The sequence below is a fragment of the Rhinatrema bivittatum genome, chromosome 6, assembly GCF_901001135.1.
Source record: "Rhinatrema bivittatum chromosome 6, aRhiBiv1.1, whole genome shotgun sequence".
Lineage (NCBI taxonomy): Eukaryota > Metazoa > Chordata > Amphibia > Gymnophiona > Rhinatrematidae > Rhinatrema > Rhinatrema bivittatum.
In genome coordinates, this window is record NC_042620.1 from 107,618,667 (window position 1) to 107,642,882 (window position 24,216).

The 24,216-nt window shown below is 43.4% G+C and overlaps 1 protein-coding gene across 8 annotated transcripts in view; it reads left to right on the forward strand.

The window, feature by feature from the left end:
* UBR3 (ubiquitin protein ligase E3 component n-recognin 3) overlaps positions 1–24,216 on the forward strand; it is a 672,099-nt gene that overhangs the window by 53,309 nt on the left and 594,574 nt on the right. For all 8 annotated transcript variants that reach the window (XM_029605729.1, XM_029605732.1, XM_029605733.1 and 5 more), the window contains exons 4-5: positions 6,607–6,750; positions 6,878–6,927. In XM_029605729.1, coding sequence (XP_029461589.1) covers positions 6,607–6,750; positions 6,878–6,927 — 194 coding nt within the window. The remainder of the gene's footprint in view (positions 1–6,606; positions 6,751–6,877; positions 6,928–24,216) is intronic.

Genomic DNA, 24,216 nt, shown 5'->3' on the forward strand with positions numbered 1-24,216 from the left:
TAACCCGTCATCATATAGGGCACGCAGATAGTCAAGTAGAAGAATTGGTGAGCAGTCTATGGGTGGAATCCCTTTTTGAATACACCAGTTGGAGTATCGTCTCCATTTGAAGGAATAATTGCGTCTAGTGGATGGTTTCCGTGATGCAATAAGCACTACTTGTGCCACCGATGATATGCCTTGTGCTGTCAATAATGTCCGCTCAATCTCCATGCCGTCAGGTGAAGCGAGGAGTGGAGAGGGTGAATTAGCATTCCTCCGTTCTGCTGGAGAAGGTCTGCCCGGTCTGGAAGACGTATCGGGTCGGTTATTGACAGTCGCAAGAGATAGCTGTACCATGGTTGTCTCGGCCAGGCTGGGGCCACTAGGATTAGCTGACTGTTGTCCAAAATGCATTTCTGCAGCGTCTTGGTTATTAGTGGAATCGGTGGAAAGGCATATAGAAGATCTGCTGTCCACGGAAGTAGGAATGCATCCTGGGCGAGGCGTGATGAGCTGGGACGAATGGAGCAGAACTGCGGTAGTTGGGCGTTCTCTTCCGTTGCGAAAAGATCTATCGTCGGGGTCCCCCAGCGTTGAAAGATCTGTTGAGCCACGTCTGGATTGAGCGACCATTCGTGGGGATGGAAAATGCGGCTCAATCTGTCTGCTCTGTCGTTCGCTAATCCTGGCAGATAGGTTGCTTGAAGATGGATTGAATGCCGGAGTGCATGGTGAAAGATTTGAAGAGTTTCCTTGCAAAGGGTCCATGAACCTGACCCGCCTTGCTTGTTTATATAAAACATTGCCACCTGGTTGTCGGTGTAAATCATTACTCTTCGTCCTCTTAACTGTTGTTGAAAGGTTCTCAGTGCATTGCGTATTGCTCTGAGCTCTAGTAGATTGATTTGGAGACATTGTTCCGATGGCATCCATAGACCCTGAGTTTCCAAGAGGTCCAAATGTGCTCCCCATCCCGTCCGAGATGCATCCGTTGTGAGGACTGCATTGTGTGGCGGGGGATTGAACAGGGCTCCCTTTGTCAAGGTGTGGTCTAGGAGCCACCATTCTATGTCTTTCTTCATTTGCATCGTGAGTGTGACTTGGTTCTGCAATGGTTGTGTGTGTTGTTTCCACTGCCTTTTCAGACCCCATTGAAGCCGTCTCATGTGTAGTTTCGTGTTTGGTACCATAAAGTTTGCTGCTGCCATGTGTCCCAAGACTATTAGTATCTGTCGAGCTGACGGGTGTCTTGTTGTCTTCAGTGATTGAAGAAGACACCGAATTGTTATCTGTCTGTCCTGTGGAAGGAAAGCTCTTGTGCGAAGAGTGTCCAGGCGAGCTCCAATGAAGTGGAGTATCTGAGTAGGTTGTAAGTTGGATTTGGGGTAATTTATAAGTAATCCCAAAGTTTGAAGGCAGTTGATTGCAATCTTGAGATGATGCATTAGCAATGTCGGGTCCGACGCTACCAGTAACCAATCGTCCAGGTAGGGAAAGACTGTCAGACCCTGTAGTCTGAGGTGGGCCACCACCACTATCATACACTTGGTGAAAACTCGGGGTGCTGCCGAAAGACCAAAAGGAAGCACCTTGTATTGGTAGTGCTGGTTGTTGTGTAAAAAACAGAGGTACCGCCAAGAGGATCTGTGGATTGGAATGTGTGTGTATGCCTCCTTGAGGTCTATGGAGCACATCCAGTCCTTGGGTTGCAATAGTGGAAGAATGGATTTCAACGAAACCATTTTGAACTTTTCTCGAACTATCCATTTGTTCAATTCCCTGAGATCCAAGATAGGGCGGTTGCCTCCCAATTTCTTTGGAATTAGGAAATAGGGGGAGTAAAACCCTTTGTTCCATTCCTGTGGGGGAACATATCTGATCGCCCTTTGCTGGTAGAGGTGCGCTATCTCCTGAGTGAGCTGAGGTTGAGATGTTTGAGAACCTCGCTGCGCTAGATGCGGAACTGGGGGATTGTTGATGAACTGAAGCTGATAGCCATTCTTCACTATTTCGAGTACCCACTGATCCGTTGTTATCAATTCCCAGGCAGGAAAGCGGGCTGTGATTCTGCCTGGGGGTGCTGTTGAGGGAGGTGGTGGTGGCCTGATGCTTAAAAAGATTGCGAAGGCTTAACCGCAGGTGCTGCCTGTTGTTGCGGTTGTTGTCTTTGTGCCCTCGGTTTACCCCTCCGCTGTTGCTGATGAGGAGTTTGTGTTTGTTGCCTTTGGTATGTTGGGTAAGGCTGCGTTCTGAAAGGTTGATAATTCCTATAAGGTCGTCGAGAGAAAGATTGGCGACGAGACGTTGGATAGTACTTCCTGGAAGGAGTTGGTGTGGTTATAGATTGGACCGCCAGCGCTTGTTCTTTCAATTTGCTTACGGTATCATGGAAACGGTCCCCAAACAAATTGTCTCCCATGCAGGGAAGATTGGCTAGTCGATCATGCAAATCATCTCGAATCGAACTAGCTTTCAACCACGCCAGTCTGCGCGCTGCTATTGCAGTAGCTGATGCTCTTGAGGAATTCTCGAACCCTTCATAGATTGCTCTCAGCAAATGTCGGGAGCATTCTTCCATGTCCAGAATAGGGGAAGGAACTTCGGTTCCAGCGGTGAGAAACATCCCTTTTGTTGCCTGAACACACTCATACATGTACTGGACCATGTAGAATTGATGGTGACAAATGCGTGAAGTTAGCATCGCATTTTGATAAACTCGTTTGGCGAAATCATCCAAGCATTTATTGTCTTTACCCGGTGGGTTAGAGGCGTGTGTTTTTGTCTTCTTGGCTCTTTGTAAAGCTGACTCTACGACTAAAGAGTCGTGAGGCAATTGGGTATTGGAGTACTCTGACGTTTTCTGTAACTTAAACTTTACGTCCGTTTTCCTTGAGACTGCTGAAATCCCGAAGGGCGTCTCCCACGATTTCTGCAGTACCTTGTGCAGCATACTATGGGGGGGCAAAGATGTAGGCTCCCCTGGTGTGTCAAATATTTTTAACAAGCCTAAGGTCTCTTCTCTGGGTTCCGGCAGCTTTTGCACTTCCACCTTCAAAATGGAGCCCATCTTTTCAACGAATTTGGGGTAGGAAAGATCTTCCGGGGGAGAATATGGCTCCGCTGGTTTTTCAGGTGGGTCCGAAGGGTATCCAGTAGATGAGGAAGGAGAGGAGTGCGATGATAAAGACACATCCTGTCAGATCTGAGAGTGAACCGGGGACGGCGGCTGTGTTTGCACTGGCTCAGACCTTGGTAACGGATCAACCGGCCCTTCTAGTGCGGAATCTGCCGGTTTTGATGGGGCAGAGGTATCTTCTGGTGGTAAGACAAAAGAGGTTTGCAGTGTCTCAAAAAATCCCGCTAGGGAATGCGAGAGATCCCAGAATGCCTTTTGGGTATGTTGCGGCATCTTGTGTCGCTTGTGAGGAGATAGTGGGAGTTCCGGTCCCGAGTGGTCTGTCCGAGGAGATGATTTAGAACGCCTTCTCTCGGTATCAGTGAAACTTCTACGAGAGGAGTGTCTAGTCGAAGACCTAGAAGGTGTACGAGAGGAGGACGATGAAGTTATTTGAATAGGTCGTCTCTCTAACGGTGTCAACAGTCCTCTAGATTTTGAGGAAGAGGATTGTAGGGAACTACTTCTGGTATGATCTGAAGAGTAATGTCGCCTGTGCCGCTTGGTATGTGCGGAAGATGATGAGGAGGACCTATGGCGCGAGACTTTTGTCTGGGAAGTCTCGCTACCTGCAGCATCATCCTTTCTAGAACGAGAAGGTCTGGCTGGAGTGCGATTGCTATCGCCCGAGGATTTTCGGGAATGTCGTGATTTTTCCCGTCTTTTGTAGGGCTTTGTTCCCGACGCCGGTTTCGGCGCCGATTGCGCGTGTACTATCTGCTCCGGATTTGTATGTCCCTGCTCCGATATCGGCTCCGGCGCCGGTTTAGTCGGCGCCGGTTTACTTGGCCCTTGTCTCGGCTCCAACGGCTCCGGTTTCCTCGGCTCCGGTTTCCTCAGCTCCGATGGCGCCGATTTTCTCGGCCCCGGATGCGGATCCGAGTGCGCCGGCTTGCCCGATCCCGGGTTCGGCTCCGGCGCCGGCTGTTTATGGCTCCGTGTTTGCTCCAACGGTGCCGGTTCGTGATCCCTCGGCGCCGGTTGCAGCGTTGTATGTGCCGGCCTCGATGAACTCGGTGTCTTAGAGGGGAGTCTTCCCGCCTGCTCCGGCCCAGTATGGCCCGTCGAGCTGTGGCGTTTTTCGGCTCCACGACGATTTTTGGAAGTGGAATGCCCAAGAAAACCAGATCCCTGGTTATCCTCCCTCCTTCGCTTACCTCCGGTCCCGGAGGTTTGTTGATCTAATGAAGATGATCTTCTCTTTTGAGGAGGCGTCCGTACTCCCGTACCGGGGGAGGAGCAGATGGTCGACGGTCGATTAGTTAATTTTAGCTCCATCATCCGGTAGGCCCGATGACGCCTTGCTCTCGGGGACATCCGTCGACAAAATTTACAAATATCTTGATCGTGGTCCGGTCCCAAGCAGCGGTAGCAGCGATCATGGCCGTCTGTGACGGACATGATCTTACCGCAGGGACAAGGTTTGAAACCGGACTGTTTTTTAGACATTTTTGAAAAAGTTGTGAGGAGAAAAAAGCTCCGTTGCGCTCCTGCGCGCGGAAAAAAAACAGACTGAGGAGAACTGATTCTTCCCGCGCGGGAACACACGCGCAGCCGCAGAGTGTCGAAACTCTACACTCTGCTTCTTAAGCTCCGCCTCCTGGGCCCTGATGGACAGTTCCCATGACAGCATGGCTAATTCATCCTGCTATCTACGGAAACACCGTTTACGGTAAGCAAACTTGCTTTTATCCTTCTGTAATGTATGTTTGATCTTTCTTTTACGAGGATGATAGAGAACACCTCTGTGACCTGAGAGAATACTGGGACAGCTTGGAATCATTACTTAAATCTGAGTCTTGACCCTTGTCAGTTCAACCAGAAAGTTGGATCAAAGGAGAGTGCTAGTTGTAGTGTACTTGGATTTCAGTAGTAGGTGAATTTTAAAAGCCCTATGCGCACCAAAGTCGAGAGTTCGGAGCACAAGTTGGGCTGGCACACACCGAGCGGATTTTATAAGCTGTCCATGTACGCATGTATCTCCCACTATACACACAAATCAAAAGCTTTGAAAAAAGGGGCATGGCTGGACAGGAGTGGGCATGTAGGGGGAAGGCAAAGAGATGTGCGCATAAATGCTTATGCGCACCAGGGTCCCTTGCCATGTAACTTTACTACTGCTATGGATGGTATGCAAGTAAAAAAAAAAATAAAAAAAGTCAGTGGTGTTTTAAAGGTTGGGGCTAACAGAGGGAAAGGGAGGTTAACAAATGGGGGGGGGGGGGGGGGTTGGAAGTCCTATCTGAGTGAACTGGGAAAACTGGTAGTGGCGTTGGCATGCGTGTCTACTAAAATCCCCCCACTAATGCAGTATTTGCACGCATAGTCCCGCGCCTATGTAAAACTGCGTGCATATACGTGCATATGTTATATGGCCTTGTTCCTGGGTGCGAGCTGGCAAGTGTGCGCACATGTGTGCCTGTGCAGCTTTTTAAAAGTTACCATCTTAGGCTGATGACATGATTCTGCATAGGAGACATAAATAAACGGAACACACGTCGTATGGGACTTAGTGACTGACTGGGTTAGAAACTAGCAGAATAGGTGGCAACAAAGGGTAGTGGTACATGGGGTTTTGATTGAAGAGAGAGGTGTTATTAACTGTGTGCCTTAGGGATCAATTCTTGGACTTGGGTCTTTTTTTTTTTTTTTTTTTTTTTGTGAGCAACATAGCAGAAGCATTGTTGGGAAAGGTTTTTGCCAATGACCCCAAAACCTTCAAAAGTGAGGACAGCTAGAAAGGTGTGGAAAATGAGGAGGGATCTAGCGAAGCTCAAGGAATGGTCTAGGTTCTGGCAGCTAAGATTTAAAGCTAAAAAATGCAGAGTAATGCATTTAAGGTGCAAAATCCCATGGGATAGGTATGGTATTGGAGGTAATGTTCATCTAAGTATGGAAGAAGAGAGGGATCTAGGGGTGATTATGTCTGATCATCTTAATGTAGCCAAACAGGTGGGTAAAGCGACTGCAAAAGCCAAAAAGATGCTTGGCTGCATAGGAAGAAGAATGGTCAAGAGAAAAAAGGGAGGCGATATTGCCCCTGCATGGGTCCCTGGTGAGACCTCCTTTAGAATACAGAGAACAATTCTGGAGGGTACAATTCTGTAACTTCAAAAGGAAATAAACAGGATGGAGTTGGCACAGAGGATGGCTACTAAAATGGTAGTGGTCTTCGTTCTGAAGTATATAAGGATAGAATTAAAGATCTAAACATGTACACCATAGAGGAAAGGCGAGAGAGGATAGAGACATTTTAAATATATCAGGTTTCCATGCACAGGAGGCAAGCCACTTTCAGTGGAAAGGAGGCTCTGGAATGAGGGGGTCTTGGGATGAGGGTGAAAAGGAATAGACGCGGGAATTATCTTTATGAAATATTTCTTTACAGATTGATATACAACTGAATGCAGGTTTGTCTTTGCTGTGATTTAATTGTAAATTTGTTTAAGATCTTGGAGAAAATGCCTGCCTGCAGAAGAGTCATGAGAAGTATCTCCTCGCACTGAAAGGCTCTGGGTTGGCACTTCCGGAGGACAAATTTTCATGTGGGCTGCAGGAACAGGCAGCTGGAACTAGCACTTTGGCAGCTGAAGGTTAGTCTGAAAGAATTATTTCTCAGCAAAGAAAATATTGTATATTATTCACCTTTATAAACACCCTAAATTATTTTGCAGTCAATTGTGATGCAAACCTTTACATTTTTTTTTTTTTTTTTTTAAGATTTTGCAGATGCACCAGAAACATCAGGACAGCCAGAGTCTTCAGATGAAGTGAGTTCCTTATCTATGGCTACAGCAAGAGTTAAATAAAACGTGTCTTAGAAATGCCTCTTAGGACCTGATTTTCAAAGCCATATATCAATTCAAAACATTGTTTTATGCACATAAATGACTGTTATAGCTTGAACTCGATGCATGTAAAAGTGTGTGCATAACCCAAATTTGCTTGTATTCTTTATGTGAACTGGGGACAGGTGTTATGGGAGGTGGAGTTAAGGCTGAGTTGAGCATATTTTTATGTTTTAAAAAGTACACACAAAAAAAAACTGCACAAATTACAACCCTGATAGAGCAGACAGACGAGTCTTTCTGTGGGTTATTTTGTGTGCATTCAAACCTACTCATTTAGGAATTTTCAAAGTGAACTTATGTGAGTATATTCGTTTTGAAAATATGGGGTAAAGTGTGCACATAAAGGGGCGGATTTTCAGAGCCCTGCTCGCGTAAATCTGCCCAAAACCGGGCGGATTTACGCGAGCAGGGCCCTGCGCGCCGGGAAGCCTATTTTACATAGGCCTCCCGGCGCGCGCAGAGCCCCAGGGACTCGCGTAAGTCCCGGGGTTCTCGGAGGGGGGCGTGTCGGGGGCGTGTCGGGGGGGCGGGCCCGGTCGTCGCTGCGTTCCGGGGCATGTCGCAGCGTTTTGGGGGCGGGTATGGGGGCGTGGCTACGGCCCGGGGGCGTGGCCGCGCCCTCCGTACCCGCCCCCAGGTCGCGGCCTGGCGCGCAGCAGGCCCGCTGGCGCGCGGGGATTTACGTCTCCCTCCGGGAGGCGTAAATTCCCCGACAAAGGTAAGGGGGGGGTGTAGACAGGGCCGGGTGGGTGGGTTAGGTAGGGGAAGGGAGGGTAAGGTGAGGGGAGGGCAAAGGAAAGTTCCCTCCGAGGCCGCTCCGATTTCGGAGCGGCCTTGGAGGGAACGGGGGGAGGCAGCCGCGGCTCGGCGCGCGCAGGCTATACCAAAATCGATAGCCTTGCGCGCGCCGATCCAGGATTTTAGTGGATACGCGCGGCTCCGCGCGTATCTACTAAAATCCAGCGTACTTTTGCTTGAGTCTGATGCCGCAAGCAAAAGTAGGCTGATCGCGCTTCTTTTAAAATCTACCCCAAAAGGTATGTGCAGATTATCCCAGCACACACAGTTTTACAAAATTACCCTCCCTATGTCTAGTGCAGATTTTAATATTAAGGAGCCTATGTACTAAGCATTTTCCCATAAACACAAAATAGGGGGGGGGGGGAACATTTATACATCGGGTATGGATTTTATCATTAATATGAAGTTTCGCCAAGGAGTCTGTTTGGCTGCATGCAATGTGTTCACATATTTGAGTAACTCTTTTTTTTATTTTATTTTATTTTTTTTAATTTTAAAGTTCTTTTCAGAATTGGTTTGAGTGAATGCACTATTGTTTACAAGTAAACCCCACCCTCCCAAAGTATTGTGAGTTTTGCAAAGGGGAAGGCATTGTTGGTCACAGATAACTTGCCTATCCTATTGCCTTGATCCTTGAGAAATAATTTTAATTATTTATTATGTGGGTTTTGCTAAAAAATACAAACAACCCCCCCCTAAAAAAAAACCAAAACCAAACAACCCAAATAGATAAGCCCTGTTAATTTATTTGAGGCTTGTGTTTTGTGATAGGGAAATTGCAAATGAGTGGTGCTGTGCTGCAAATTAAAATGACAAATTTTAATCTGTTAAATGAACAGTAAAAGTCCTAGCCTTGACAATATGATGTAGGCACGAACAGTGCTATAACTTAACTACTCTTATTATACTAACGGTTAGTGCTTTAGCAGTAAAAAGTGGTTTTGCTTCTACCTTTTTTGAAATAGAGGTTCCTGATGACATCTCATTCAGTTTGGCGTGTCCACAAATGAAAGAACATTGTGTCAGTTTTCAATGTATTTTTTAATGAAAGAAAAATCAGATGCAGAATGCAGGGAATTTTCTCATTTCAGGATCAACCTTGCTGTGTTTCTGGAAAAACAGCAGTCCAGGTCTAATTGTAGATATAAATTCGTGTCTGCTGAGCATTTGCATAAAGTCTGGACCTCTTTGTGCAGGTAGAATGCAAAGTGACTGGTCAGAGTTCCTCAGAGAGGTGCATATAGTGTGGTGCTCTTCTTATCTCTGTGCCATTTGGGATCCTTTGCATTTTGGCAATATGGATTGAACTTATACCATGAGTGTATATGCATGTCGTTAGTGATTCATGCATCTCACCAAGATTAAGGTTAAGTGCACTGCCTCTCTGGGCGTGTTGCTTGGAGGGAACACATCTTGTTTGTTAAAGGATTTTCTCATAGACATAGATGGATTTGATTAACAATCTCTTCCTAAAGGGAAACGAGTAAACCAAATTATCATATTTCACAGACGTGGCCCAGAAGACATCCATAACACTTGTCCTTGCCTCATCCTCCACGGACCTTCTCTTCCTAAGCTCAGATGCCTAAGCACTTTTTCTTCCGCTGCCTAAGCTATTTAATATATGTATATTAGTTTCATTAAACCTATAGTAACCCTTCCAACCCCCTTACAATCCCTCATTCCTACCCCCTCCCTCGGAATACCTTGTTACCCCAAAAAGCCAACTCTTATCAGTTCTTATCAGTTTGACATGTTACACTCCCCATGCTTAAGCTGTATCCAAGTTTTTCTCTCCCCCTGTTCTATGTAAGACAACTTTGTCACTGTTTTATGGTTGCAATGTAAACCGGAGTGATAATTAACTCTGTTGTTTGAACTTCGGTATAGAAAAAGTTATAAATAAAATAAATAATAAATAATCTCCTGTCTTTAGGATAAACTTGCTCCAGACAATTTTTAGCTATAAGGTCAGTAATGATGTTGCTCAACCTTGTTATTTAGAGTGCAGTCTCAGTTTTAAAACACCATACCTTTTTGGACAAAAACAAAATACCAAGAAATAAATTGAACAGAGGGGGGCGAAGCATCAAGATTAGAGGTAAATTAGTAGGTAACACTGCTGCTTTAAATATGATATGCATTTATCTTATGCTGAAGAAATGTCATCTTCCATGTCTAAGCAGAGATCAAAAATCATAAAATGCTATCGAAGACCTATATTCATCATTTTGCTATAAATATAGCGAAAATAGTGCTCGTGTGTTAAAAAAAAAAAAAAAAAAAAAAAAGGGGGGGGGAAGGGGCGTGGTTAGGCTAATTTTCCTGATACCGCACTGCATAGGTATTTTACCCGCAACACGCGATAACTCTTTAACATATGGTGCGATATTTCCACTGAGTAATCTACCGCAGCTGCGATACCAGCTGAAAAGGTTTTTAATGACAAATGGCGGTTCGGGATGCTGGAGAGAGAGGCTAACAAAAAAGTTAACTATTTATACCACTGTAAGAGGGGGCATTATGAACTTGGGGTGAAGTTTGTGGGATGGGTTTTGGGGGGCAGTTTTACATGCACAGTTATACGTACGAACAGCACAGTTGCCATCAGTGAAGATTTAATGTGATTTGGAGGGACGAAAGATAAAAGAATAGATTTGTACCATTTACTCTCTACCTGGCTTGATTTCTGCTAGTTAGAGTACATCAAGCTAGGTACAAATCTATTCTTTTTATCTTTTGTCATGCCAAATTACATTAAATCTTCACTGATGTCAACTGTGCTGTTCGTACGTATAACTGTGCATGTAAAACTGGCTCCCCCCCCCAAAACCCACCCCACTCCACAAACCTCACCCTGAGTTCATAATGCCCCCTCTTACTGTGGTATAAAAAGCTGAATTATAAATGAGCCTCCACAGAGGAGGTCTCTTCTCCCCTCTTGAACTGGTATTTGCAATAAAAACCGTTTCGGCTGGTAATGCACAGCTAACACAGGCATAATGCACAGAAAAAAGGTGTACTTATTTCTGGCATTAAATCCTGTGTTGCTGTGCAGTAATTTATTGTATGTCACGTTAACCGACCCACATTTCTGTTTACTCCTTCCACTTGGCAAATTTAAAATTAGTATTTGTGTGCGTTATGGCATTTTGATAAATGACCCTGTAAATTGGGCAGGTTTCCTGCGGGCACGTTTTATGAGATTGTGATAACACTTTAAAAACTGAGGAATAGAAAAGCAGAGTGTGATTGGATAGGAAATGTTGCCATTATTTTCTTCTGATTTTAAGGGTGGTTCTTATTAGAAATGAGCGTCGCTTTATGCTTTCGGGTCGGGCGCTTCGTGGGAAAATTTGTTTTCCCACTTTTTTTTTTTGGCAAAACGAATCGGGGGAAAAAACCCAAAACCCCCCACCCCAACCTTTCAAATTTACTTAATTACAACCCCCTCCACCATCCCAATTCCCCCCCCCCCCCAGATTTACTAAAAGCCCTGGTGGTCCAGCGGGGTCCCAGGAGCGATCTCTCCCTCTCGGGCCGTCGGCTGCCACTAATCAAAATGGTGCTGGTGGTGCTTTGCCCTTACCATGTGACAGGGGCTACCGGTGCCATTGGCTGGCCCCTGTCACATGGAAGGAGGAATGGATGCTCTACGCCATTTTCAAAGATGGCGCCGGCCATCCATTGCTCCTATCATGTGACAGGGGGCCGTCCAATGGCACCGGTAGCCCCTGTCACATGGTAAGGGCAAAGGGCTACCGGTGCCATTTTGATTCCTGGCAGGTGTGACGGCTCGAGAGCGGAATATTGCTCCCAGGACCCTCCACTGGACCACCAGGGCTTTCAGTAAGTATTGGGAGGGATCGTGATGGGGGAGGGGTTGTAATTAAGTAAATTTGAAGGGTTGGGTTGGGGTAGGGTTTTTTTATTTTTTTTATGTGCGCGCCCCCCCCCCCCTTCCCGCTAACCCAAAAAATGAATTTTTTCTGTTTTGGGATTTGGGTCCTCCGAACTATGCCGAATTAGACAATTCATTGAAATTGTCCAGTTTGGCAAAAAGGAATGCACATCCTCTAGTTCTTATTGTGATCAATAATGTAGATGTTTTTGTGTGTTGGGAGACAAGACATTTTGGTGTGGGGTTTATGATTACCTTCGGTGGACTTAATTTCTTAGCCTCTCTGTTAAGTGCTCTGGGAGAAGTCAAGTACCTTTTACCTTATTGTTGATATGCCCTGGTAATGGGCATTGTTTGTGGCAATTTAAGGGCGGATTTTCAAAAAGTCCATGCGTGCACCAAGCCTATTTTCAAAAAGGGCCTGGCCATGCGCATAAAGGCCGATATGGCACATAAGCGCGAGCCTTCCTGAAAGGGGCAGTGGGGGGGGTGGGGGGCGTTTTTCTGGGCAGGGCGGTACAGGAGGTGGGGCTAGAGGCGCCTATTACCATGGCCATTTGCCGCTGTGCCGGGGGATCGCGCGCTGGCAGGGGTGCCGCATGTGCAAACTTGCTTCCTGCTCCTTTGTGGGAGCAAAAGGTAAAATATAAAAAATTGGGGTAGCTAGGATAGGGGGAGGGAGGTGTTTAGGATAGGGGGTTGGAAAGTTCCCTCCCAGTCCACTTCTTAATTGGAGCAGACTGGGAGGGTAACTGGGGAAGGCTTTGATGCGTTGCTGCATGTATGTGTAAATTATACCTCCCCCTTGCGTGCGCTGACCTGGAATTTTATAACAAGCGCACGCCAGGCGTGCGCTTGTTATAAATCGCATGTCCATGTGTGCGCACGTTTTGAAAATCTACCCCATTAATGCACAACAATTCTGATTCCCAGCTTACTTTATTTTCTGTTGGAAAAACATTAAAGGGAAAAAAACAAGTGTCATCCCTGTGCATCTTTGTGCAGGTTTTCTCTGCCTGTGCTGCAATTGCAGATGGCATAGAAACATCTATGGAATTCTGATTTAGAGAACAAACCATAATGACTCTGATCTTTGGGCTGCAGTGATATACATGTACACAATGATACCAAATAAAACTGACCCCCAAATGCTGTAAATAATCTTTCCCCCATTTTGTTTCAAAGGATTTTTTTTTATGCACTAGATCAGCACTTCTCAACTGGTGTGTCGCCAAACACCGGCAGGTGTGTCGCATCTCCCAGTGTCCCACTGACCCGTTGTACTTTCCTTCTCCCTTTTTCCAGCCCCCACGGGCCAATTGGAAGCCTCCTTTTCTTCTACCCCCACTGCCCAATGGGAAGCCGCCTTCATTCTGCCTGCCTCCACACAGGCTAATTGGAAGCCTCCTCCCTGCCAGTGGGAGTAGGAAGAAGGGAGGAAGCCTTTGATTGGCCGGTGAGGCAGCATCGGCATAGCCCGGGGGATGGGGTGGGAGGAATGGCATGTTGAAACCTGATGAAGCAAGGCTGCCACGGGAGCTCATCCTGTGGCGGCGAAGAGGAAAACCCGTCCAAGCAAGGCCACAACGGGAGCCCATCCTGCAGTGAAGGAAGAAGATGATTTTGGTGAGTGTGTGGGTGTGTGGGTGTGAATGAGTGCCTGGGTGAGAGCTTGTGTCTGAGGGCGTGAATTGGGTGCCTGGGTGAGAGTTGCTGAGCATGGGTGAGAGAGCATTTGTGTGTGATTGAGAGAGACTGTTCAGAAAGATTAGACTGAGACTGGTCGTGGGGTCTAATTGGGTGTGTGTGTGTGAGTGAATAGTTGTGGGTGCTAAAGAAGAGGACTGTGAGGACAGAGCTTCAGCAGCCCTTGCTGCTTCTGGTGAGTGCTATTGGTCCAGAAGGGAAAGGAGTAGGAGAGTTGCTGTAGAGGGTAAGTAAAGGTGGCTTTTTAAATTTATTTTTGACTGCCATTTTAATTATTGGGTATTATGCGATGTCTGCTGTTTTGAAATTTTTTATTGATATTTGGACATTTTTAATAATTTTTATGCGTTTTTAATTGTTGGATATTATTCTGTTAAGTAGCTGTTTTGTAACATTTTTAGTATAGCTTTACAATTATTTCTGTGTGGGGCTCTATAGCAGCTTGCCTTATTCTGTTTTCCCAATAGGAAATGTATTAATGTTTATGGCCTGGTTTAATAGTTGTATTTCTTAGACAGGGTTGTTACTGTTTTGAGTGTGTTCCATAATACAGGTGTAACTTTGTGTGGTTAGTTTGTGTGCATTATAGCAAATCCTGAGAGTCTGTTAGGTGCTATATTTCTCTTTCCATTTTTCTAGGTTTGCACTGCATGCAGCGTGGCTTTTTTTTGGTTTCCATTCCAGTTTCTGTCTTCCATATTTATAATTTGTGGGTTTTTTCTGTACTTGGTGAAGGTCGCTTCTGGGTGGTGTGACGAGGTGTGAGGTATTTTACTAGCATGTAGGCATTTGTATCAATCTTATTTGTTGTGTTTTCTCAATAGGATATGCATTAGTGGTAAATTACTGTCTTTTCATAAGGAAGTCTATTGTGCCTGGTAGGAAAGGGAGTTTGTTTTTTACTGAGATGTCATCAGAACCAGAATTATCCTTTTTTGTATGGTGAGTTGTACAGGGTAATGCCCTAGATTTGCTCTGCACTCATTGCTGGGGGTTGAGGGGATTCCTGTGGATGCAGAGTGCATGTTTACATTTAGCCCCGTGATGGTCACATGTTCAGTGTGTCACGCATGTGAGAACCATCTGTCAGGTGTGTCCCGGCCAAAAAAAGGTTGAGAACCACTGCACTAGATGTAAGAGATTCCTTTATAGTAGCATTCAGCTTACTGGCATAGCCAGAAATTCATTTTTTTTTGGGGGGGGGGAGGAAGGTCCAAGGTTAACATAGGTGGGCAGTTGACATGTAGATCTAGGCCCTGCTAGTTGTACTCTTATCGATTAAATAATGCATTAAATTGCACCTGACAGTAGATTTCGAAGTAGTCTCATCATGAGTGACTCTCATATTTTAGTTCTATTATTTCTAGCACTTAACAATATCTAAAATACCTTATTAGTCTTTATATTTATTGCAGTTTATAAACACACATGTAAAAAGTAAACATTTAACAAAGATCCAATCATGTAATAAAAAATATCAATGTATTTGTATTAATCCTCTTTCTCCAAAAATGCATAGCATATCTATCATAACTATAATAAAACAGCAATAATCATAATAGTCATCATCAAGAAAATTTGAACAGGTGAAGAATGGAACTAGGATATGCAAAAAAAAAAAAAATAATAAAAATTCAAATTCTGGTGTCATCTTGGTGACAAAACAAACTCCTTTCACTGTTAAACACTTTGGGGTAGATTTTCAAACCACGCGATTTGGCCTACTTTTGCTGGCGCATCAGGCGCAAGCAAAAGTATGCTGGATTTTAGTAGATACGCGTGGAGCCGCGCGTATCCGCTAAAATCCGGGATCGGCGCGCGCAAGGCTATGGATTCTGTATAGCCGGCGTGCGCCGAGCCGCGCAGCCTACCTCCGTTCCCTCCGAGGCCGCTTCGAAATCGGAGCGGCCTTGGAGGGAACTTTCTTTTGCCCTCCCCTCACCTTCCCCTCCCTTCCCCTACCTAACCCACCCGCCCGGCCCTGTCTAAACCCCATCCTTACCTTTGTCGGGGGATTTACGCCTCCCTCTGGGAGGCGTAAATCCCCGCGCGCCAGCGGGCCGCTAGCGCGCCGGGATGCGACCTGGGGGCGGGTACGGAGGGCGCGGCCACGCTCCCGGACTGCCCCGGGCTGTAACCATGCCCCCGGACCCGCCCCCAAAACGCTGCCGACACGCCCCCTAAACGCCACGACGACCGGGCCCACCCCCGACACGCCCCCCTCGGAGAACCCCGGGACTTACGCGAGTCCCGGGGTCTGCGCGCGCCGGTGAGCCTATGTAAAATAGGCTCACCGGCGCGCAGGGCTCTGCTCGCCTAAATCCGCCCGGATTTGGGCGGATTTAGGCGAGCAGGGCTCTTAAAATCTGCCCCTTTGTGAAATAAGACACACTCCTACAAAAAAAACCCCAAAACACCTAGAACCTTGCCATACCATAGCATAACAGCAATAACTCTCAGGTCTCAAACAGCAGCAATTTTATTGACAAAAAGGAAGCCAAGGCAAACATTTCACCAGGCCCTAGAACACTTAATATACCACCTAGTGAGCAAACAGAATAAGCTGGTCTGCTACAAATCCCTACAGAGAAACTACATACTAGCCAGAATATTGCACCTCTTGTCACACAGGCACAACACATATCCTTACCTAATACAGAATAAGGGATTACAAATTAGAAACAAAAATGCAGACAAAACCGAAATGGAAAGCCTGAGAAACCAGACTCTGAACCCTGGAATACTGAAGAAAAAGCAATACACATATTCCAGTCGCTGAAATTAAAAATTAATTTTTTTCTTTTTTTACTTTTATTGTCTGATCTTATTTTTCTAATCAGTTGGCCCGAGTCTTTGTTCCCCTTGTTTTTCTTTCTCTAATTCCTTTTTCAGGGTCTTTTTATTCTGTTTCTTCTCTCTCCTTTTTGTCTTCTTTCCTTCCTCCTTCACACACTCACACGCTCTTGCTTTCACTCTTGTAGGCTCCATTTCCCCTCACTCTTACATGTTCTCTCACACACAGGTCTGCATTCCCACACACATAGAGGCTCTTACTATCTCTTACATGCAGACTCCCATTCTTATGCTTCCCCCCCCCCCCCACTCTCTCACATGCAGGTTTCCATCTCTTACTTCATCTTCAGATGAAGCAAGTTCCAAAACAAAAAAAATTAGCTGAGCTAGGGTGGGTTCAGGGGTCGTTGAGGAGAGGGGAAAAGGGAGGAAAAATAAGTAGGGGGTTAGGGAACTGGGCAAAGGCCAGATTGTGTCGCCCTGGAATATGTGTATTTCAAAATCTACCCCCTGCCCCCTTGTGCATGTGAGTGGGCACCCACGTGCACGCTGATACAGGTATCTGATTTTATAACGTATGCATGTATGTTATAAAATTGGTGCGTGCGTGGACCGGGAATCGCGTGCGGCTTTAAAAACTTACCCCACAGGTTCATGCTCTCTCACGCAGGTTCAAAATCCACCCATACAGGCTTTCTTACATGCTCTCTCTCACAATTTCACATTCCCCTCCACATGCAAGTTCCTATTCCTGCACGCACACATGTTATCGCTCCACTCTCACATGCTCTCTCACATGAAGGCTCCTATTCCTACAAATACAAAACTCCTGCTCTCATATTCTGTCTTTCACATATAGGCACCCATTCCCCCCCCGCCCCTCGCAAGATACATACAGTCTCACTCTTATGTTCTCTCACGCACGTGTTCATATTCCCACACAGACTCTCACATACTTTTTCTTGCATACAGGTTTCCACTCCCATATACACACACACAGTCTCTTGTTTCCACAAGCAGGCTGCCACTTCTACATGTATGCTATCTCTCTCTCGTTCATCACTCACAAGCACACACTCTTCACTCCCACATTTTGTCTCAAACACACACTCCAGGCAGGAAGCAGACTTCCATTCACACACACACACAAATGCAAAACCCAGGCAATCTCCCCTTCTGCTTCTCTTCCTCTTGTACCGGCATTTCGCTATTCAAAACTCAAGGGATTAGGACGTCCTCTATGCTAATCTTGTGCGTCGCAAGATTAGCATAGAGCACCTGCTAACTGCAAGACTTTTGAATTTCTTAGCTCTAGACAAAAAGTTGTTAGTTAATATCTATCCATTATTTTCTAGACCCTTATCCATTTGTACTAGTAAAGAATTTAAAAGCTATGTTATTTGACCCTATTAAAACAACGGTAAATATAATTTTAGAGGAAGGATGTGTTACTGAATGCCTCAAAATAGCTAGTTAGACCAGTAAGGAAAGATATTAATTTGTGAGCTCATTTTAAAAGAATATTATCTGCCAATTTCAACCCTAGCTAAGATTTTAGAAAATTGTATGCTCTCTTGCAGTTAGATGAGGTTTTAGATGAAAATAGTGTGTTGGATACCCAATAGAATGGTTTTGAACAAATGCATTGCACTGAACTCTTGCTGCTCACTCTCCTGGCCTTGCTGTATTCTTGTCTAGAGTGAGGAGGCACAGGCATCCTAGTCTAGCTAGATGTATCTGCGGTCTTTAATACCATTTGGCATGACATATTGATTAGTCAGTTGTGTGAAATTGGTATTTAAAACATTTGTTCCACAGTATTCCATGCAGATACTGATTTAAAAAAAAAAGAAATGAAACATCCAAAAAGAAATGCATAACAATATAAAATTTTATAAAGTGACTGATAATGGTATAATCACAGTCATAATATAAGGTTGCATTTCTGGACGAATCCCATGTCCTGTTTATTTTCATTTGGCCAACTTGGCTATTCGAACAAGCCTTCTATCCATACCAATAATTTTCCACTCAATCTTTCCAAATACGTGCACCTTGTACCGTGTCTCCTGTATATTTAGCCAGGTCCTTTCTAGAACTTCATTATTTATTGTATTTTTTGCTCTTTAATCCCCAGTTACTTGATCCAAGTTTATCCACCTGTTCGATGTAATTGCAGTCTCTTGCCTGTTTAATGTTATAATGTAAACCGAATTGATATGTAACTTTTGCTACATGAATTTCGGTATATAAAAATGTTAAATAAATAAATAAATCAGGAAAGTCCTATTATGGTTTAGTTCTTTTCTGTAGGAGAGAAAGCAGCAAGTGCAAATAGGTATTTCCTTCTTGACATGGTTGTCTGTATTGTCCAGTGTTCCTTAAGGGATTGTCTTATTGTCTGTTTTATTTAATATATTTTTGGCTCTCTTGGGGAATATTTTAAAGGATTCGGGGGTATTCTATTTTTTATATGTGGGCAATACTCAATTTTTTTTATGCCTTGTAGTAATTGAGATGATATCCCTAGGAATTTTTTGGGTGTTGTATGTTGAGGATTAAGAGTTGGCTGGCTGCTCATGATTTGTTACTACATGTTCAAAAGACCAAAAGTGACCTGTGAAGATTATTCTATTCTTTGAGCTAATTATACTGTTTTATTATCATCTGAGGTTTGAAACTTAGGGTTCATTATAGATTCTGCCTTATCTATGAAACCTTATGTTCATAAAGTGGTAAGCATAGCACTGTATACATTAAAATTGCTAAAACCTTTAAAATGTATTCTCACTACTGCGACATGTTTAGAATTGCCTCCAGTCTTGGACTATTGTGACTGTTTATGGGTAAGCCTACCTAGGAATTTTCTCCATGTACTCCAATTAGTGTAGCATTCTTCAGCCAGTTTGCTTACCAGGGTCAGATTGAGTGAGCACATTACCCCAATATTATTGAGTTTGCATGGGTTATCTATTAAGTGGAGAACTCGGTTCAAGCTATTAGTATTCACCCATAAACTGTTGCATGCGGAATATGAATGTTTGAGGTCCCAAAAATTGCACTAGTATGTTCCAGCCTGTTCTTTACATTTGACTGTAAAACATCTGTTAACAGTTCTCCCTACACAATGCACCCATACACTGGAATTTTATTTATTTTAAAATTGTATATGCAGTCTATCAATGTTGCTAGGTGGTTTATTTGCTTTTATATACAGACATTCATTGGAATATATCACATCGGTTTACATGTTAGCATGGAGAAATAGTAGGACAGATGTCTTACTATTTTTACATGGAATGTAGGCAAATCGACAGTTAATACAATTACATTTAACACTTTTATAATAGCTTATAAAAACAATAAAAAGACACAGACTTGGCATATAACAGTTAATTAAACAAAAATAAGAACTAAAAAGTTAGCTTAAACAAGTCTTTCAGTAAATATGTTACCCCCAGAGATTAGGGAGGAGAGAGAGATAAAGTTTTGTTGAAGGTTGAAACTTACCCCACCTGGTTTCCTCCCCAGACAGGGCACAAAGCCAGTGATGAAACAGCCTTTCAGTTTCAAAACATAACATTTATTAAGTTGCTTAGAAATCTATAATCGCTGGCAGATTTGTTTTTTTTTATACATACAAAAGATTGTTTCCTTAAGGGAGTAAACTGAGCCCAGTTTACAGAATGAACTGCTTTCTGAGCAATGCCAATTTTCTTGTCTTTCATGTGCCGAGGCTGCTTTTTTATAGTCTGTTAAACCTGGCTACACTTTTCCTGACGCCCTTCTCAGGGTCTGTTTTTTTTTTGTTTTTTGTTCCTGTGGCCATCTGGTGCCATCTTATCTGCACCCATTCTTTACTCATGCAGTCATCCTTGCACACAATCATACCACTGCTTCAGTTGGTTTTTCCTTGACTTTTTTTTTTTTTTTTTTAAATTCCAGTTACCAGTCAACATGGGATAGTTATTTAAAGCAGTAATTATCCCAAATCCTCAGTTTTTAAGAAAAATGTCAGTGTTTAGGGAGGCATTTAAATAATCATGTTTCTATTATATCTATATTGTCTATTTTTGTTTTCTGTATTAACTTGTGTGGTTTTTCAATTTTGTGATCCACACTGGATGATTTTATTAGAAGATGTAGAATGAAAGCAATTTTAAATAAACAAATACTTGTGTGCATACTTGAAATCATCAGTTTGCTGGAGGAGTAGTAGCCTAGTGTTAGAGCAGTGGGCTACGAACCAGGAGACCAGGGTTCAAGTCCTGCTGTCGCTCCTTGTGACTTTGGGCAAGTCATTTTACCCTCCATTGCCTCAGGAACAAACTTAGGGCCTCATTTTCTAAAGTATCGCAGGCCTGTGATTTAGGGGATGAGGGGCGGGGGGCCGAAATGGGGGGGCGGGCCTGCGCTAGCCGGTAGCGATCGCACCGTCGTGGTGCGATTGCTGCCGGTTTCGCACCCAATAGCGCCACCATAGAAGGGCCTTACCTTTTCGTCGTCCGCGGCGTCTTCGCGGAGTCGGCCCCCGTGACGCCCCGACTCCTCCTCTTCCAGGGCCGACTCCACCCCCATTTTGGCATCGCGTGCGATCCGGATAGAAAATGAGGCCCTTAGATTGCAAGCCCTCTGGGGTTAGGGAAATACCTACAGTACCTGAATGTAAACAGATGTGATATTCAAGATTGAATGTCTGTATATAAAAAATAATAAATTAATAAAATAAATACCTCCACCAGTTCACCCAGTCTGTCTCCAGTTTACCCAGGCCTCCCATCCAAATACTGCAGATAATGGATAAAACCAATTTCACTTAAGCTGGTCAATTAGCTGGTGTAAAATTGTTTAAATACATTAGATAATTTCTATGTGTATATCTCTTGTAGCAAATTCTGAACATAGTTCTTGACCCAACCCTGGGATTCTCCATTTTTATGCCGATAAAATATGCATGCAAAACCAAAAATACACATGCACTTTCGATGTTTGTTTCTAAAATAGCATGTACGTGAATACATGCTTCTTACGTACATATGTGCTGTTTTTCCATGTGGAACCCCTTTAAATATTTACTCAGGTTTTGCAAGAATACTACTGAATTTTGTTTTATAGGTTCTAGCTGTAAATCCTTCCAAACTGAGGACTTACCTGATTTTAAAGCTGTAGTTTCCTACAAAATCTCTAGCTTCAAAATCTTTGGCTTAATTGACCTGTGGTTATTTTTTACCTGCAAGGTTTGCACTGATTTTCAAAGTGAAAGTACCTGCATACTTTAACTTTGAAAATTGCCTAGGGCAAATTACCCACACATATTTACACCTCTTGTCCCTTAGCTGAATAACAGATATACAGCCCTGGTAGTGGAGGAGAAGATACCCTCCCAGGACAAGGAGCAAGTGAAATCCCAAAGTGGAGGACCCAACCATTACACCTAGGAGGTGGAAGGAGGTGGGTGACTTACTAGCTTCTGAGGGCATGGAGGCATCCATCTTCTGACCAAATATTTATTTATTTATTTTAAAACTTTTCTGTACCGTTGTTTAGTAATGCACCATCACAATGGTTTACAATTAGGCATGTAAATAAGGTAGGTTTGTTTATAAATTATCTAGAAGGTGCCAATCAATTTTCGGTACCCTATATGGAAAGTGGATTGGAATTTCCATTTATACAATTAATAGGATAATCATATATGTTTTATACTGTCCTTCTCTTAATTTAATACTTAATTATGTTAAAAATAATAAAGTAAGCAATTATGCTTTTGGGTGACTTTCAGCTGTGTGTCTGTGTCCTTATTCAGCGACCTCACTGTGAAAGGCTTTTTTTGAAGAGCCATGTTTTTAAACTTTTTTTGAAGAGTTTTAAATCTTTCATTAATCTTATTTCGAGTGGTAATGCGTTCCATTATATTGGCCCTGCTAAAGATAGCACGCTCTCTCTAACTTGGGTCAGTTTTGACCGAGGGTATGGTTAGTAGAGCTTTATTAGCCAATCTGAGATTTCTCTGGGGGACATGTAATCGTAGTGCAGTGTTTAGCCAATCGACATTTTCATCATTGATTAGTTTATGAATTGTGCATAGCGTTTTAAATTGCACTCTTTGTTCTATTGGCAGCCAGTGTAAATCGGCAAGTGTTTGAGTGATATGATCCCTTCTGCTTTTTCCAGTAAGTATTCTGGCAGCAGAGTTCTGTAGTATTTGTAGTGGTCTTAGTGTTGCATATGGTAATCCTAGGAAAAGTGTGTTACAATAGTCTATGCTAGCGAATATTAGTGCTTGCAGAACTGTTCAAAAGTGTGCTTGGGTTAATAAGGGTTTTAGTCTCCTAAGGACCATTAATTTGGCATAGCCTTCTCTAACTTTCAGTGATGTGTTGCTTAAGGCTGAGTTCCGTGTCGATTATTGCTCTTAGGTTTCGAGCTTTCTCAGTTAGCTCCACTGTTTTGTCATTTTTAAGTTTGGGATTCTGAATTATTTCAATGTTTTTTCATTCAAGATGTAAAAATTCTGTGTTTTCGATGTTAATTACTAGTTCCATTTGGTTTAGTAGTTGTTTGTTTATATCTAGGTACAACATTGCAAAGTTCAGTGTTTTTTCAATTGTTTCTTCTACTGGTAGAATTAGCTGAATGTCGTCAGCATATATTTATTTGATACCTAGTCCTGCCAGTAGGTGGCAAAGGGGCAGCATGTAAATGTTAAATAGGGTCGCCAAAAATGCTGAACCTTGGGGGACCCCTGTCTTTAGTTCGATTTTGTCTGATATTGTGTTTTTTATCTGTATTTGAAAAGATCTATTGTTAAGGAAGGATGTGAACCATTCAATTGTTTTGTTTTGTAATCCTATTTCTTCTAACCTTTTCAGTAGTATGCTATGGTTTACTGTGTCAAATGCTGCTGATAGGTCTAATAGTATCATAATGTAGTGTTTTCCGCTGTCAAATCCGCGTAGTACATTATCTGTTAGAGAGATTAGTAATGTTTCGGTGCTATAGTGTTTTTTCTGAAGCCATGTTGCGAGGGGTAGAGTATGTTGTTGTTGTTATCTAGATGTTCCGCTAGTTGCTTTTGTTCCGCTTTTTCTATTAATTTAGCAAGCATAGGTAAGTTTGAAACAGGTCTGTAGTTACTTAAGAAATTTGGGTCACTGTTTTTCTTTTTCAGTATTGGTTTTATTATTGCATTCTTAAGTGAGTTTGGCATTACTCCTTTGCTACGTGATAGATTAATTATTTTGGCTGTTGTGTAGGAAGTTATATCAGCTAGTTTTTTTTTTTTATATCCATGGTGGGAATGGTGTCAATTTTATGTGGGGTGGGATTCAAATTTTTTATCATGGATTCCACTTCGATCTGGGGTACCTCATCAAATGTGGACCATTGTGTCACATCTCTTTTCTGCATCTTGATTTCCTGCTTTAAGATTGGAATCTTCGCTTTAAGGCTTGTGATTTTGTTTGAGAAATAGTGTGCTATATCGTTGCATTTATTCTCTTGTGGGGTTTGGGGTGCCTCTGTTTTATCATTAGTCAGATTTTAACTATGTTAAATAGCGTTCTTGGGTTGTTTGCAAACTTTTCAATTTTTGAACTAAAGAATAGTTTTTTTGCGTCAAGAATTACTTTTTTGTAATAGGCTAGTTTTCTAAATTTTGTTAAATTTTCTGCTGATTTGTCTTTTTTCTACTTTTTTCTTTTTTTCTCAGATTTAGTTTGATGTTTGATTTTGTTTGTTCTGGGAAGTTTACAGTCTGGGTATTAAACTGAGACGACATGGAGAGATTATCGAAAATAGTCAAGCCTACTGACTACTGTCTGATGCTGCTCATCTATATGGGCATGAATGATACCTGAGAGAGTCAATCAGAAGTGACTCTATGGCTTTGGAAGAGAGGGTAAAGCAGATAAGTGCACAAGTCGTGCTCTTCTCTTTCAAGAAAGGGTAAAAGTATAGGCAAGGAAGGCAGCATTCTTGAGATGAATGAATGGCTGCATAGTGTC